Source organism: Magallana gigas, chromosome 3, assembly GCF_963853765.1.
Source record: "Magallana gigas chromosome 3, xbMagGiga1.1, whole genome shotgun sequence".
NCBI lineage: Eukaryota > Metazoa > Mollusca > Bivalvia > Ostreida > Ostreidae > Magallana > Magallana gigas.
Genome location: NC_088855.1, coordinates 31,075,886 through 31,091,705, shown reverse-complemented (window position 1 = coordinate 31,091,705; position 15,820 = coordinate 31,075,886). Strand labels below are relative to the sequence as shown.

Genomic DNA, 15,820 nt, shown 5'->3' with positions numbered 1-15,820 from the left:
TATGTGTGTGTGTTTTGTGTTTTATGTTTTTGGGGGTTTTTTGGAGGGGAGGAGGCTTTAACTGTAAATACTACACAACGCTTAATTTTCCATATGAAAATCACATACGACTATAAAATACCAATGTTCTTTGATTGTACTAAATTTTATGGCATTCGTATACTGAAGATTGGCAAATAATCACGATGGTTTTAATTTCACTATGTTCCCGATTTGTCATTTCCCGCAAATTTAAACCCATCGTAAATACGAACTTAAGTTTTCAAGACGTTTTAATGCTTATACTTTTGATCAACTGGTTTTCTTGGAGCGTGAAATTAAAACCATCGCAATTGGTATTCTTTCAGAAATCGTGAAATTTTAACACCGTGGAATTAAAACAACTTACAGTATATAGACAAGACATAAAACAATTCAAACGGTTTTGCTAAATCTTAGTGTCACAGAAATTCTATTTATAAGTTTTATATAAACATACCTTTGTCATGGAAGGCAGGGATTTGCCGGAAGGCGTGTCGAATTGAGGTATCGGCGGAAGTGCAACGTCTAGATCCGTGAAGAAGTCGGAGTCGGTCGGGGATACCGTGGTCTTGACCATGACGTACTTATCCTCGTCACTGGACGGGTAGTCCACGCGCCGCCTGTACACGGGGTTACTCCGGTCGCTCTTCTCTGTGTCTCCGTCGTCCCCGCTAGAGTACTCCTCCTTCATCCTCCGACTGTGCAGCAGACGTTCGGCACGATTTAGAATGGAAGCCCGTTTATTTCGTGCTTTAGCTCTTGGGTCGTCTGCGACACTTATGTCGGAGTTCGAAACGGAATTTGATAATTGAGTTTGAGGGTGTCTTTCTCGATAAGAGTCCATTAGCTTCTCCAGATCGTGTGTGGTTGGAGGTTTTCTTGTCACCGATGCTTTATATGGAAGGTTGTCTTCTTGGGGGACCATTTTCGGTATTCGTAATGGAACAGCACCCGACCCATCAGACATCCTTGGTTGAGACCCTAAGTACGTCACTTTAAGATTTGGCACGCTTCTTATGTTTCCATATTGTTTAAATTGTTTCTCTTGACCTAACGGTCTTTTCCTCTGTCTATCGTTAAATCTGAGCATTTCCTCTTTTCTAGTCTTTTGATTTTTCCACTCTCGTCTCTCTTTATTCAGTTTGGAATATGTCTTCTGCTCTTGATTGCGATCAAGTTTACGTCGTCTGTACGGTTTCTGTTTGCGGATGTCATTTTCATCCTCACTACCAGTTTTCACCAAATCTTCCTCTAGTTCAAGTTCTCGTCTGCTTCTGATTTCCTTGGAACGCCTTCGCCTCAAGTTGTCCTGGGATTCTCTGAGACTGTTTCTGTAGCGTTCCCTATTCTGTTGCGGGGACGGATCTTTCTTTTGGTACATTTCCGTTATTCCCGCTACCTGCAATTTAGAGTGTTATTCGCCTATTAACACAACAGTTAAGTAACGTCAACGTTGATGATATGATAGAAAATCCTATAATTAATTACCCCCTTACCGATACGCCAAACATTATATTATTCTATGGAATTGGACAATGAAATGAGGATTCGCGGGGAATTACTATTTTGTGTTGTGTTGCTAGCGATGAAACTTGGGGAATTTGAATTCGATACTGGTTTGTGGGTCCGACGTCAATATCTTATCCCTTGTAATGTGCATTTAATAATCCGAAGAAGAATAAATTGCACAGAATACAAATAAAATACTTATAAACGTCTGTCGACCTTAGGGAAGAAATGCCAAGCGTCCTAAGATGCAATATAAATTCTGATGACAGCGGTAAAAATCTCAATGACTACCGCTCATTACTATCAACTCTATCAGACTGAGTCTTGTATTAATTTGGTGATAAAACCTATTTTTGTGTCAACATCAGATTTTTTTAACACCAAAACTCGTTTTATATCATAAAAACCTTAAATTTTCCAAACGCAGGCAATTTCAAATGACAATAAAACCTACATCCGGGCATCTACATGTGAATGCCATCCCAGTCCCAGGAAAATAGTTAATAGCTACGACTGCTGCGTTATAATTAATAAGCAAACTAGATTTTAACTAGAACTTTGTTAGAAGTAAATATCCATATGGGTCAAACCATATAAATATTAGCCAATCGGTGTTAAACTTACTCTGGAATTGACCAAAGAGCCGGCCACAATTTGGGAACTCCATGGTAAAGGTAGATATATTCCGGGCAACTGAAGCATAGTGACGACAAACAAGACTGAGAAACTGGTTGTCAAAGAGTTGAACCAGCCCAATACACGGCGCCCATCTCCGAGACGTGGACCCAGAGGTACGTAATTGGACAGGACTTACCCATTGTCTTTTAGATAGGCATCTTTTCAATTCAAAATGCTCTTTGGGGTGATGGTGAATTCTTATACCAAACGCTTTTAAGTGATTTACATAAAGTTGTTTGTGCTTTGAACATTTCATCTGACGGTGTTCCCGTTTCTCTTGGAAACAGAGTTATCAATTTATCGCGGGAGTGTGATATTATTAAATGTAATACACAAATACCAGCAGAGATAAAAACTTAGGATTAAAATGCCAATGTCGCACATCATTATCAACCGAACGGTATTTTGCGTGTTTTCGATTTGGTGATGTTTTTGTTTCGTTTTTCCATCTTTGACTATCAAATCAAATAAAGATGGTTCAAAGAGTCTCGTGGTTTTTTTTTTGTATATTTAGGATTTTAAAACTTCGATTCGATGACCGATTTTAAAACTCAAACAGATGGAACACCAGTACCTTTCCATATTTCTGTGTAAAAACATTATTTTGAAATTTAATTGTAAAAGTTAATTTAAAAAAATAGAAATATTTACGAATTGGAAACGTGCATCTCTCAATGTAAATAAAAAGTTGTCCGTCGAAGTGCATTCCATTATAGGTTTTGAAATAAATATTTACATAGAGAAATGCATAATGCTCTTTTGCAAATGTGTTTATATTAAAAATGAAATAAAGGATATTTAAACGAGTCTATGTAAAACCATTGAAGTGCTCCGTCGTGATAGGTACCTACGTACTACAAAAATGGTTATCCATGCAATCCGAATTGCCTATTCTGTAAGTTAACACACATACAATAGATATCGTCCATCGTTTTCGTTTTAACTACGATGAATTAAAGATGACATCAAACTTTAAGATTTAGTATTCATTGTTATAGTAACATTCGATTTTTTTTCAAACATATTTGAAAACTGGTATTCGCTTATTACTTGTATACTTGTAGATCGATTCTATCAGAATTTGATAATGACCAAATTAATTGGAAACTGTGTGAGAAGACTTAGACTTTAGAATGCCTACAACTATAGACATGTCGTCATTGTGGTATTAGAAATTGTGCCTCCTGGCATGTTTACAAAGTCTCAACAAAACTGTGGTTTCTATTGCGGACCCCACTAGAAGAATGTTCAGCATTTCCAAGACCAAGATTGTTACTTTTGGAAACGTGAAACGTTCTTTGCACTGATTGTTTAAGAATTTGGCAATCATGATGTACTTACATTTCCAAAGTTTATGTTGTGATGAAATTACGTATATAAACGATTTCTATGACTTTGCAGTGGTTTTTTCATGAGAAATAATTAACAAAGAAGTACTCTCTGTTCAAGCATTTTGTGATAGGTTAGTGTTATTACTTAATGCTATAGGGTGAGTGTATAAGAGATAGCAGTGCTGTCACATCGGCACAGATTTCAATCGGCATGATATTTGAACTAACGCCTTTACCTTTTAAAACAACACAATTTCATTGGAGTCACTTAAATGCTTTACGTTAACCTGCATAAATACGCTTCAGAATCAAGCTTCCCGAGGATGATGAACGTTAATGAACGCAAAATCCAAACAAATAAATTATGGGGGAATCATAACGTAAGGACAAAAAAAATATATGCAGATTTACATGTAATTAATTTGATACATTAGAATGACGATATAGCTGCATATTTGAAGCAAACGATGCACGCAAATTACGACAAGCTAACGAGGTTTGAGCTGAATTTCTTGACTTGAATTATGACGGACCGTTGTCTCAAGATTCGATGATGGCGTTAGTCCATATAACAAGTCCAGTGGAGTCTCTATTGTAATTAGCAGAGCTGGTAAACCATAGTAACAAAGTACAACACAGAATTGCAAGATATAGTACGTATATAAGTATTATGCAGTCGTTAAAATGACTGTGGGCTAATTCGTTTCCAATAAGAACTTCAGAACAGAAATCATCGAGCAACGAGTGGAAGTCCTGTGTTCTGGCTCAGGGACCATAAAACTTAGACGAGCTCACTTTTGATCTCAGTCTCACTTTTCCACTAAACATTTATATTCCTTTTGTGAAAGTGAGATTTATATTTTAAAAAGTTAGCTTGATTAAGTTTGATGGTCCACAATATATCAGTAAAGATGCACAGGAAAAAAAACCCGACTTGTTAATTACTCTCACTCGCTTGTTGGCGTAAAATAGAGATTTCAGAACATTGCCTTTCTTGTTCGGTAATTAGTAGACTAAAAAGTGTCTCATATGGCATTTAGATTTAATTTATCAGTATCAGGGGTAAATAAGATTTTGTTGATCGTGCTGTTAGTTTTTTTACTAAAAAAACCCCAAAAAGTTCGTATTAGGATGCATTTGAAATTACGCTAATATTGCGTTAAATGATAGAACATTCAACAATAAAATAAAATCAACATGTGCTACTTACAAACCCTGGCCATCTCTCCCTTAACATTTTATAGGCTTAATTCAAACGACGCGACATGACATACATACATATATATATATGACCTATTCAGTGACACTTAAACCATCATTTTAAGCGAAATTATGACAGGAATTTGATCACACTGTCAAATCATGTGGGGGCCACTTTTCCAAGTAGATGTTTTATCGTTATCAAAAAAAAATTCAATTTGTCAATATAAGCTTTCAGTCAATAAAATCTTACAAATAGATGCGAACAAGTTCTTTTAAATGATCCTGCCTGAATGAAGTCTAATTCTTAGCTAATGTTTTCAACAGATACGATCTGAATAGAACAAAGTATACGTCACCCATCCTTAGCCGAATGCCTGGGATCATCATGTGCCAAAATATGTTACATCTCACTTAATCCACTTTGAGAAATAAAAAAAACACAGTACAACCAATATATTTGGTCAATGAACACATCTTACTAGAATCACCATATATATCGGAATGTTCAATTTCAATGCTAAATTCTTATTGGCGTCAAAGTATTTCATTATGTCGTGACACAAAAACTATTGCACGTGCATGCAGAAACAGACAAATTTTAGTTTTTAATAGCAGGAAATGATGAATGCTGTTTGGTAATAGGAAATTCAATAAAACATAAAAAAGCAATACTGAAAGAGATAATATGCTGCTAATTACAAGGAGTCAGGTGAGAAATTTGTCTCACGGTTTGGAGATACCGTGAAAATGGAAAATAAAACCGGTCACGTTTTTGTGCGAAGTAGTGTTCATTTCTAGTTTAGAATCTATTTCTTGGGTGATAATATCTAATTCAAGGTCAATGATAAATGATTTTTTGTGACGCAAGTCAGTATCAAATTGGAATTCTATAAAATTCATTGTCTCAGCACTTCGAACGTGCAGTTTGCAACACGAGGCTATGTATTTAACACTAGTTAGTTAATGACTTGCGAAAATAAAGGAATATTCGCGGTGTAATGAAACTTATCAATTTAAATTTAACTAGATAAATTTGCTGAAATATTAAAACTTCTAAAATGCCATTGTATGAGCGATGCCATAAAGGAAATATGATATTATAAAGATGAAGAGTGTGAATTTGTACTAATTTAAAACATATTTGCTTGCACGCTTGCTCCACCTAGATTTATTTTGATGTGTAACACAAGCTATAACTATAATGCTTGAACAACCTAAAGCTGAAAAAGTACAAAATGGCGATTTTTTTTTATGTTTTTGAGAAATTACTATACTCTGTTCATTTTAACAGCGTTAATCTGTATGATATGACAATTTCTAGACATTTTTTTTTTCAATATTGAACCCAATCAAATAGGGTCATTTTGTCAAGCTGAAAAATACTAAAATATTACATAAATAAAACTATGTTCTTTTGTCGAGAAAAACTACAGAGGTATAAAAAAAATATGATAGGAAAAACGTAAGTGACGAAAGTGTTTACCAAATTTGATCATCTAAATAGTTTTGCGTTGCCAGCAAATGTTTACGGTTTTGCTATATGAGATGAGCTAAATAAAAACATACCAAAATGTGTCCATCTAAGTCCTGAATGTCCTAGCTTTGTCGGAGTTGAATTTCTATTAAGCAGTACTGAATGGTCTTCGAAAAACCCCAACATTGCTTTGCTTTCAGAAATATTTTCTTTATTAAACTATTTAAGTGTTTAATACATGACCTGCTTTTACAATTTGTCTTTTAATATTGACTCAGAAGAGCTTGTTTATGCCATTCTAGTCATGTTATTGTCATTGATTTTTAAAATATCTTCCATATGATAGCGGAGCTGAGCGGTTTTCGGTATTTGAATAAAGATTATTTTAATATTACTTTAAGTTATCTGTACTGAGGTGCGGTGAAATACAGGTAAAGATAATCTGACCCGTTCATCCGCTAAATACGTATATATATTCTGAAAGGGAATCTTCTATTTCTAGTTCATTCATATTTGATTTATATGAGAGAGAGAGAGAGAGAGAGAGAGAGAGAGAGAGAGAGAGATCTTGACTTTCAGCAAATTTCGACTTTCAACAATATTTGATAACATTCAGCATCCGTTCAATTTTCAAATGAATAATTGGAACAAAACATTGTTTTTACTATGAATTATGCCCAATACATCATATATCATGATATATACACATATACAATTATATAAATCTGGTGCGTTCTCTCACCTTTCGCGTGTTTCCAACGAAATAATTCAAGTCTTTGCTGTTCACGTGTGTGAATTCCATTTTGATATTATACTTCCCAATGTTCACATAGTGACACTTCTACATAATAAAGAAATTTGCACTCCGTGTTTCTTCTCTTGTTGAGCATATCAACCGCACACTTAAATTACAGAGCAATTACGGCTTACAACCCCACAAAGGATGTTCATTTTTTTAAATTTTCAAATGAAAAATGATTCTTGGCATACTTCAACTTTTTGGTTGTTGAAAATTTGATTTCCTTTTATATTAATTTGAAGATATTCATAAACTGTTTATTCCACAACATCACACACGAATTTCCAATACATAACTCTTAAAGATATACGCTTAAAATTTTGTGTGGAGTCATTTCTATGCCGCTTGTTATTTCCAGGTGATCCAAAGGGGGAAATGAAATTTTCAAATTACAAAACCAGTTAACAATTATTGAATTTAACTGAATATCAAATATAATTGCCAGCATATTACGTACTTTTTCCCCGTGTACAATGCACGCTAATCAAACATTTCATACTCTATCGCGTAAACATGTATTAGAATTCGCCCAATTTTCCCTTTCCTAACCCTCGTTTTTATATCGTTAAATTCTGAAGTGAAAAAGTTGTCATTCAATTTGTTTATAATGTAAGTAATTCTTCCGAAGGTATTGATAAACATTTCCTCAATATGCAATACAAAACGTGCAGACTCTATGTCAAACCATTACAAAGGGGACCCAAGAAGCGTAACTTCGCACATTTAAACTTTCTATACATCTAATCATTGAACTGGTTCGCTGTCAGACGACGTTCAACTACAAGTTCTGTGATCTATCAAAAGCAGGTTCAATCTTGATTGAAAAATAAAATAAAAATCCAATCTCAACGTATGTTTGAACGAGAGGAAAAAATTAAAATGAGGACTATAATTAATGTCGAGAGCTCTCTATATTTAAAAAGTCTTCCTGCATCGGGGCGCTTAATGTGCTTTTAAAACACTTCTCTTTTTGTGAGTTTTTATTCATATAAAAAACCCATTGGTACCCTGAACATCCTAGTTTACTTTAAATGCCACTAGGAATCGTTTGTTTGAGTGAAAAATGTAAAAAGCATTGCTAGATTCTCTCGAGTACTGGCTTTGTTAAATGTGATAAAATGATTATTGATCGATCGAAGTAGCGTAGGAAAATTTATCTCTCTCTCGTGATTATGTAATTTCAATCGACATCCTCCGATGGATGATCCTAATCAGCGGGACTTTATGCATCAATATTGTTTCATTACGTGGGTATGTAAATGAATTCTCTACGAATGTGTGATTCCTTCATTTTTTATGACTAAACAGCTATCATCTTGAAGACTTAACACCCAGACTATAGGCAATTATTTTTTTTTCCGTTATGTTATGCAATCGTTATCAAGCTAATACCCCATATATCCAACATTGTTGTCAACGCAAGTTTTTCCTGGAACATTATTTTTTTTTCCTTTTATCCAATTTACATAAAGGCCGTATTATTAAAGAATTATTGAATGTCAAAAACAATTTCTTCCTAAAAACACTATAAAATGTACAAGTAAATATGACGATTAAAATTATGAAAGATGTTATTAGGCGCTGACTTTAATTGAAGTTTTTTTTTTAAAGGTAGGGAATATACAATATAAGTGCAGGTGACTCTTGCATTTAAAAATCACCCATCCCATCAGCTGATCCATCGTTTATTTTTTGTTGTTGCTTTTTTGTGGTGTCATTATATTTTTCAATGGATTTACATTGTACCAATTTAAAGAAAAGCTTTTGAAAACGTTTACATGCATTAAGAAAAATGAATCAGGTGGAATGCGTGTCATAAAGTCGAGGTTCTTTTTTTAATATTTACGAATAAAGATAGATCGTTGCAGCTGTAATCTAAGAGTTTCATTTTTTTCTTGTATTTACAAACAAATCTGATAGAACATTGTAGTTGTAATCTAAGGGTTGAAGTTTTAAAAAGTGTAAAATGGCTTATGCTAAAGAGTCACGTCAATCGTCTTTTTTTCTGAAAAGACAGCAAAAAATATTGGAACATCTCCATCCAGATTGTCCACTGAATGCTTAAAAGTGCAGTGGCTCAATTCCATTCTGTTTATCACAGAAACGTCTAAAAGTGCTCATGGTTTGCCTGTCAATTTTTATGTATATAACGTTTCTTTTGAACACGTGTAAAATTATTCTGATCGTATTGTACTTGGTCTGTGCCCCCCCCCCCTCTCCCACCACCCCCCCCCCCCACCCCCAAATCAAAATCGCTCATATCATATGCTGATTATATCAACATATATTTGATATTATTTTATTTTTTTAGAGGAAAGTCTCTATATACAATTTGATGTAACATTACTATAAATGTTTGAAACATGAAAAACGAGGGAAAAATTTTAATTCCATTGCAATTTTTGGTGGTTTGTTTTGCTTATTGACACAAACTTATAGCGGGTGGATTGAATGAAAAAAAAGACTGGACAATGATTGTTATTAAAACCGACAAAACAAACATAAAAAGCACCAGACAACAAGCCCAGCTAAATCATTTATAACTTTTAGATTTTCTTAAGAGATAAAGAGATGATTGATTATCGTGCATCATCTTTCACTTAATATATATAAGCATTGATTTGAAGAACAGCTGTGATACAGATGCTCCGCAAATCAATACCATATAAGTGGGCATTAAGTTTAAATGTACCAACTTTGAGAAAGCGAAACCTGCATAGAAATAAAAGGGTGCCAATGGAAGAAGGAAACAGAAAACCTTCTCTCTCAAACTCAATTTTTTAATAGATGTGAGATTTATAATAAATTTTGGGTTGTCCTATCTATTTCTTGGACTTTTGGACTTTTTGCGGAAAATAAAGAAACTTGCAATTGTCACAAACAAAGATTTACATAATTCTATTAAAAAAAAAATTAAAAAAATTCGATACCCACAAAAATTTCAAACGTGTGACTGCTATTTTAAATTTCTTCCACAGATTTACAATACCAGTGGTGCAGAACTGTGGCTTTATATACATGTATAAAAAAAAATTAAGGACAAAACGGCCGCACCTCCCCAATATCCAGGACTTCATTTTACAAATTATGACCCTTATTATTGATCAGTTAAATAAAGTTTTGACAAAATATCTGTAAAATATTTTCTCAGCAATTGAATATATGGAAGTAAATTTGCATAATGATAACCATTTAATGAGACCGAGAAGATTTAGAAGAAAAGTAGTAAAAGAAAAGTAAAACTTATCCCCAAGAAACAGTTCTGCAGCTACCAAACAAGGTTATAATCTGAATTATTGTTGTTTTCAATTACCATTATCGGGAAATAGATCAGACAAAACATTCTTCCAATGCATTTGAAAGCAATACGAGGATCGAATGCCGTAATTGTCAATGCCAACTAATCGTTATTGATTTCACAAAAGAGTCTTATTTTGTGTTTTGTGATAATCCATGCAACATTAACAGAGAATTTTCTTTACCTATTGTGTTTTATTTGAATGATGTTTCAAGAGTAACACATATCCAACCTATCGCTTATTTCCATTTCATTATTCTTGAAAGGAGACTCATCAAAAATTCAATGATGAAATACAAATTCGTGCACATATCAAATTTTGTATATTTATACACAGTACACCCATGGCACCTACATTTAGTTGTCAGTATTTTTTCGTCTTTTATTTGAGAATTGGTTGGTTAAGGATAACACATTATCATTGTCCAATCAAATCTGCTTAAAATTTAGATACGATATATTTGACCGTATACTATAACTGAAGAAATTAAAAAACCAAAGATTCTAGTTCTGAAATTTGAACATTTTACTCCATCTTAATACAGAATTCTTCGTCTGAAGGATATTATTTTAGTCTAAAAAATGGCCATGGTCATCCAGCTCTGATTAATCAACAGGGAACCTGTATGTATTGCGATTTTGCATAAAACGAAATACAAAGTGGTTGATTTTTTTATCCTTTTCAAATGAATGTCTTTGAAAAATCATCAATTGCTACTTACATCAAAAACAACAGTCCCTGCATCTGTCATTGACACTTTCATCATGCTTCGCGTGGTCGTCTGCTTCGCTTGTTGGGTTTCACTAATGACGAGATGCAGAATAAAACCACCGTCACATTTTCAAAATTTACAACCAGTTACTTACAGCTTTGCTAATTAAATAGATAGCAAGGATGAATCAATGCTGGGAATCTGATGGGAAAGCTTTGGTTTAAACAAAGTGAATTCTGATCGATAGATTTGACAAGATTTTATTTTTCGAGAGGAGCCCATTTTTGGCTAAGCTGTTCTGACTTCAATTCATTGGCTGCTTTGCTTATATTGGTTAATATTTTTTTTTTTGTGTAAACATGTAGATTTTAATCATGGTAATTGCGTGAAAAGCCAAGGTGACTGCTGAAAATGTCAACTTTAAACTGAGAGGTAATAGACATTCATGGTATGATTTTACAGCAGATCGGGGATATATTGACTGCATTTAAATCTCTTCTCTGATGATGTACCGCACCATCAATGTAGCACTGCCGGGTTATAGAGAGTGCCCATCTATATTGCCAAGCTTACAATTTGATATTTGTTTTGTCTCGCTGTACTCGATATTTATTTGCGCTTTTTATTCAAGACAAGGCCAATTGTTTGTTTTCGCTGAATATGATGTATCGGTATTAAAGGCAAAATTAATCAAACCCCTCAAATTAGGCAATAGAAAATCACTCGCCTATCACAGCCTATTCAAAAGACATCATCTATACTCCGCCCCCTCCTGAAAATCAATATGAAATAAAATTGATTTTAATTATTACTTGATCTATAGTAGATAATCTATCTAGATAGGGTTTTCCACAATTCTTTTGAAGGACAATACACCCCTGCGAATGTTATTGTCATTCAAATTTTAGACCACGTGGTTTTATTTGACCCTTTCGGTTTCGCAGTAAAAATCGTACCTCGTGTATAAAGTCTATTTCACAGTATCTAGGTTCTTATAGTCAAATATAAAATCTAGAGGTTTATTGATTTTAAACTTTATCTTCATTAATTGGTGAATAAAATGTGTTCTAGAAATAAATATGACTATACAAAAATTAGTTTTTGTCTGCTGTTGCAACAACTAACATGCTTAAAAGAGATCCCTCCTGAGGATTAATTTTCGATCCGCGCCTGACCTAGTAATAACATCAATAGTGAAACAAACTATACCATTTTATGCAGAATGTTCCTTGAAAATGGCTCGATATACTAAGTTTTAATACAAAACAGACACCCATTATTATTTTCAAAACATGGTATTGCACACCACAAGCATCAAACATGGCTATGATTTTATTAAGCAACCCAATGTTTATATTTTCAACCACTCTACACGTGTTTGAACACGAACGATAACTCTGTTCTGAATATTATCGTTTAATATAAATAACTGCTAGATGGTAAAATAAGACATACATCTTGAAAGCTTTTCCCGTTTTAACATAAATCAAAGTAGGATATGATATGAAAAACGACCAGTACTTACGTATTTTGAGAATATTATCCGAACACTCATACTTCCGCTCGAAATTTCACAAGGAACTGAACAAATATCGGTGTAGTCTCGTGAACTTACATTCGAGCACCTCTGGATTTATTTTTTACTTAGCAACGATAAAGAAAACATTCCAAACACATTTGCAGGGGTGAATACTACGTGCCTGAAAATGGAATTAATAGAAGGTGAATGCCGTTATACGACAAAACATAAACATTTTTGTCAACATAAAACATACAGGTGTATATACACTACAGACAGGACGGAACGAACGTGCCCTCGATCTGAAGTGGGGGGGGGGGGGTATAATAAATACAAAGCAGACCACTTAAAACCAATTTTTTGGGAGTTGATTTTAATCAACTCTCCTATGAAGTTACTCAGGCAAACCGAAAGTGAAACAGTGTTTGGACCTAAGCACAAATCAACACCGCTGACAACATTTAGTTCTAATCAATAAATTCGATTTAATGAGTTCTTAAGCATTGTACTTCAAGGAAACTCATTTATAGATACCTTGTAAATAGTCAGATTTTAAATGGTACGAACAATTTAGATATTTTTTGAAGTCTTACATTTTATGTATTACTACGCCAGAGTTCAATATAGTCTCGTTCAACCAGACGCTCGGCTGTCTCCGTAAATCTCCGACAAGCATAGTCTCTCTTGTCGGAGATTAACGGATACAGTTGAGAGTCTAGTTGAACGAGAGTAGAGTTCAATTTTGTTTGGATCTATACAATTTCTCATAAATATTTCGAATACTAATTGCGTAGTTCGATGGAATAATTCTTTGAATATTACACAACATGATTGATATTGGATTTTCACGAAATTCCTGTAGGATTCATATTATAAAAATGTGCGTAATTCAAATACTTATAGGAATTTACTTGCCATGCAAAATAACATATCGTTGATTTTAAAATAAAATCAACTCCCGTCAGTACTTCAGTACTTTGATTTACCATAGTACTTTTTCAGCAGAAAAAGAACGATAACCCCTGCAAACAGTGCTTACAGTCTAATGTTATTTATTGCTCATGTGCACCAAATCAAAATATAAAGAACACCTCGATTATAGTTAGCAAACATTGATAAGAATTATCAATGCATGATTAAGATGCACTGGAGAAATTTAAATGGTCAGTTTTCTTCAACGTCGCCATGGAATTGATTTACTTCTATTTATATACAGTGAATCTTTTCTCAGTAAAATGGGATTGATTTTTTAACTTTACAAAAAATATACAACAGAAACTCACTGAGCTCATATTTGTAGCCTTGAAAAATACTTTTGGCGAATAAACGCATAACTTTCACGAATAAACGCGAAACGTTGTATTATAACGCGTAACTTTGCGAATAAAAACGTAGATTTCGGGATACAACACGAACCTGTTGAGAATAACTCGTAACTTTCACTACACTTTATATATAATGCTTAACATTTGCAAATAAACCCGAAACTTCCATTTATAATTATTTTTTAATAATAGAATACATTGTCAAAAATAATGAATGAAAAATAATATGTTTAATTTTTCCCATGGCTGACATTACTGCTTTTCGTTTAATTTTTAAATATTCTATCTATAATATTTAGTGTTTCTTTGTAGTCAAAATGAAGAGAAAAACATGTTTTTTTTGTATTTCTTTTAAATATGTTTTGACATTGATTTCTTTATATCATTTGAGAGACTTCATCATAATATCAAATAATTTTCATAAAATATTTTTTCGTTTTCCGTTGTTTATATATTTGAATGCATGATCTCTATCAGAAAAAAGAAATTAATATTTTTTATTTAAATAAAATCTAATTGAATCTTATACAAATGCATGTATGTAGAAAATTCACCTATTTGTATTAAGAGGAAAATTTAATAGTTATATCAAGTATATTAGCTTTCGAAGTCTAATATACAATTATTTAATGCTTGAGCAGTCAATAGACCAGAATATTTTTCCCGAGGTGCAGGGAACAGCTCAGTATGATCTATTGCCCGAGGCCAACGGCCGAGGGCAATAGATCATACTGAGCTGTTCCCTGCACCAAGGGAAAAAAATTATGGTCTATTGACTGTTCAAGCATTAAATAATTGTTTTATTACCTAATTCCTTTTTAGCTCACCTGAGCTGAAAGCTCAAGTGAGCTATTCTGATCACATTTTGTCTGTCGTCCGTCTGTCCGTCTGTCTGTCTGTCCGTAAACTTTTCACATTTTCAACATCTTCTCAAGAACTACTGGGCCAATTTCAACCAAACTTGGCACAAATCATCCTTAGGCAAGGGGGATTCAAAGTTCTGAAAATTAAGGGCCACACTCGTTTTCAAGGGGAGATAATTAGAAATTAATGAAAAATTTCGAGAAATTTTCAAAAATCTTCCTCTCAAGAACCAGAAAGCCAGGAAAGCTGAAACTTGTGTGGAAGCATCCTCAGGTAGTGTAGATTCAAAGTTGTGAAAATCATGACCCCCAAGGGTTGGGTGGGGCCACAATGGGGGGTCGAAGTTTTACATAGGAATATATAGAGTAAATCTTTAAAAATCTTCTTCTCAGAAACTAATCAGCCAGGAAAGCTGACACTTGTGTGGAAGCATCCTCAGGTAGTGTAGATTCAAAGTTGTGAAAATCACGACCCCCAGGGGTAGGGTGGGGCCACAATTGGGGGTCGAAGTTTTACATAGGAATTTATATATAGAGTAAATCTTTAAAATTCTTCTTCTCAGAAACTAATCAGCCAGGAAAGCTGAAACTTATGTGGAAGCATCCTCAGGTTGTGCAGATTCAAAATTGTGAAAATCATGATCCCTGGGTGTAGGGTGGGGCACAATGGAGGGTCGAAGTTTTACATAGGAATATATAGAGTAAATCTTTAAAATTCTTCTTCTCAGAAACTAATCAGCCAGGAAAGCTGAAACTTGTGTGGAAGTATCCTCAGGCAGTGTAGATTCAAAGTTGTGAAAATCATGATCCCTGGGGGTAGGGTGGGGCCACAATGGGGGGGGGGGGTGTTAAAGTTTTACATTGGAATATGTAGTAAATCTTTAAAAATCTTCTTCTCAGAAACTAATCAGCCAGGAAAGCTGACACTTGTTTGGAAGCATCCTCAGGTAGTGTAGATTCAAAGTTGTGAAAATCATGACCCCCAGGGGTAGGGTGGGGCCACAATGGGGGGTCGAAGTTTTACATAGGAATATATAGAGTAAAGCTTTGAAAATCTTCTTCTCAGAAACTAATCAACCAGGAAAGC

The 15,820-nt window shown here is 34.0% G+C and overlaps 1 protein-coding gene across 4 annotated transcripts in view; it reads right to left on the bottom strand.

Moving 5' to 3' along the window:
• The window catches only part of LOC105322328 (echinoderm microtubule-associated protein-like 2), a 32,096-nt gene extending 20,907 nt beyond the window's left edge, over positions 1-11,189 (bottom strand). The window contains exons 1-2 of one of the 4 annotated variants that reach the window (XM_066079314.1): positions 11,036-11,189; positions 479-1,420 (exon numbers count right to left, since the gene is read on the bottom strand). In XM_066079314.1, coding sequence (XP_065935386.1) covers positions 479-1,420; positions 11,036-11,080 — 987 coding nt within the window. In that variant the 5' untranslated portion in view covers positions 11,081-11,189. Of the gene's footprint in view, positions 1-478; positions 1,421-2,154; positions 2,301-6,308; positions 6,458-6,958; positions 7,389-11,035 lie in introns of those variants that run through there. The other 3 variants (XM_066079313.1, XM_066079315.1, XM_066079312.1) reach the window with 3 other exon arrangements.
• Between the last annotated feature and the right edge of the window lie 4,631 nt (positions 11,190-15,820).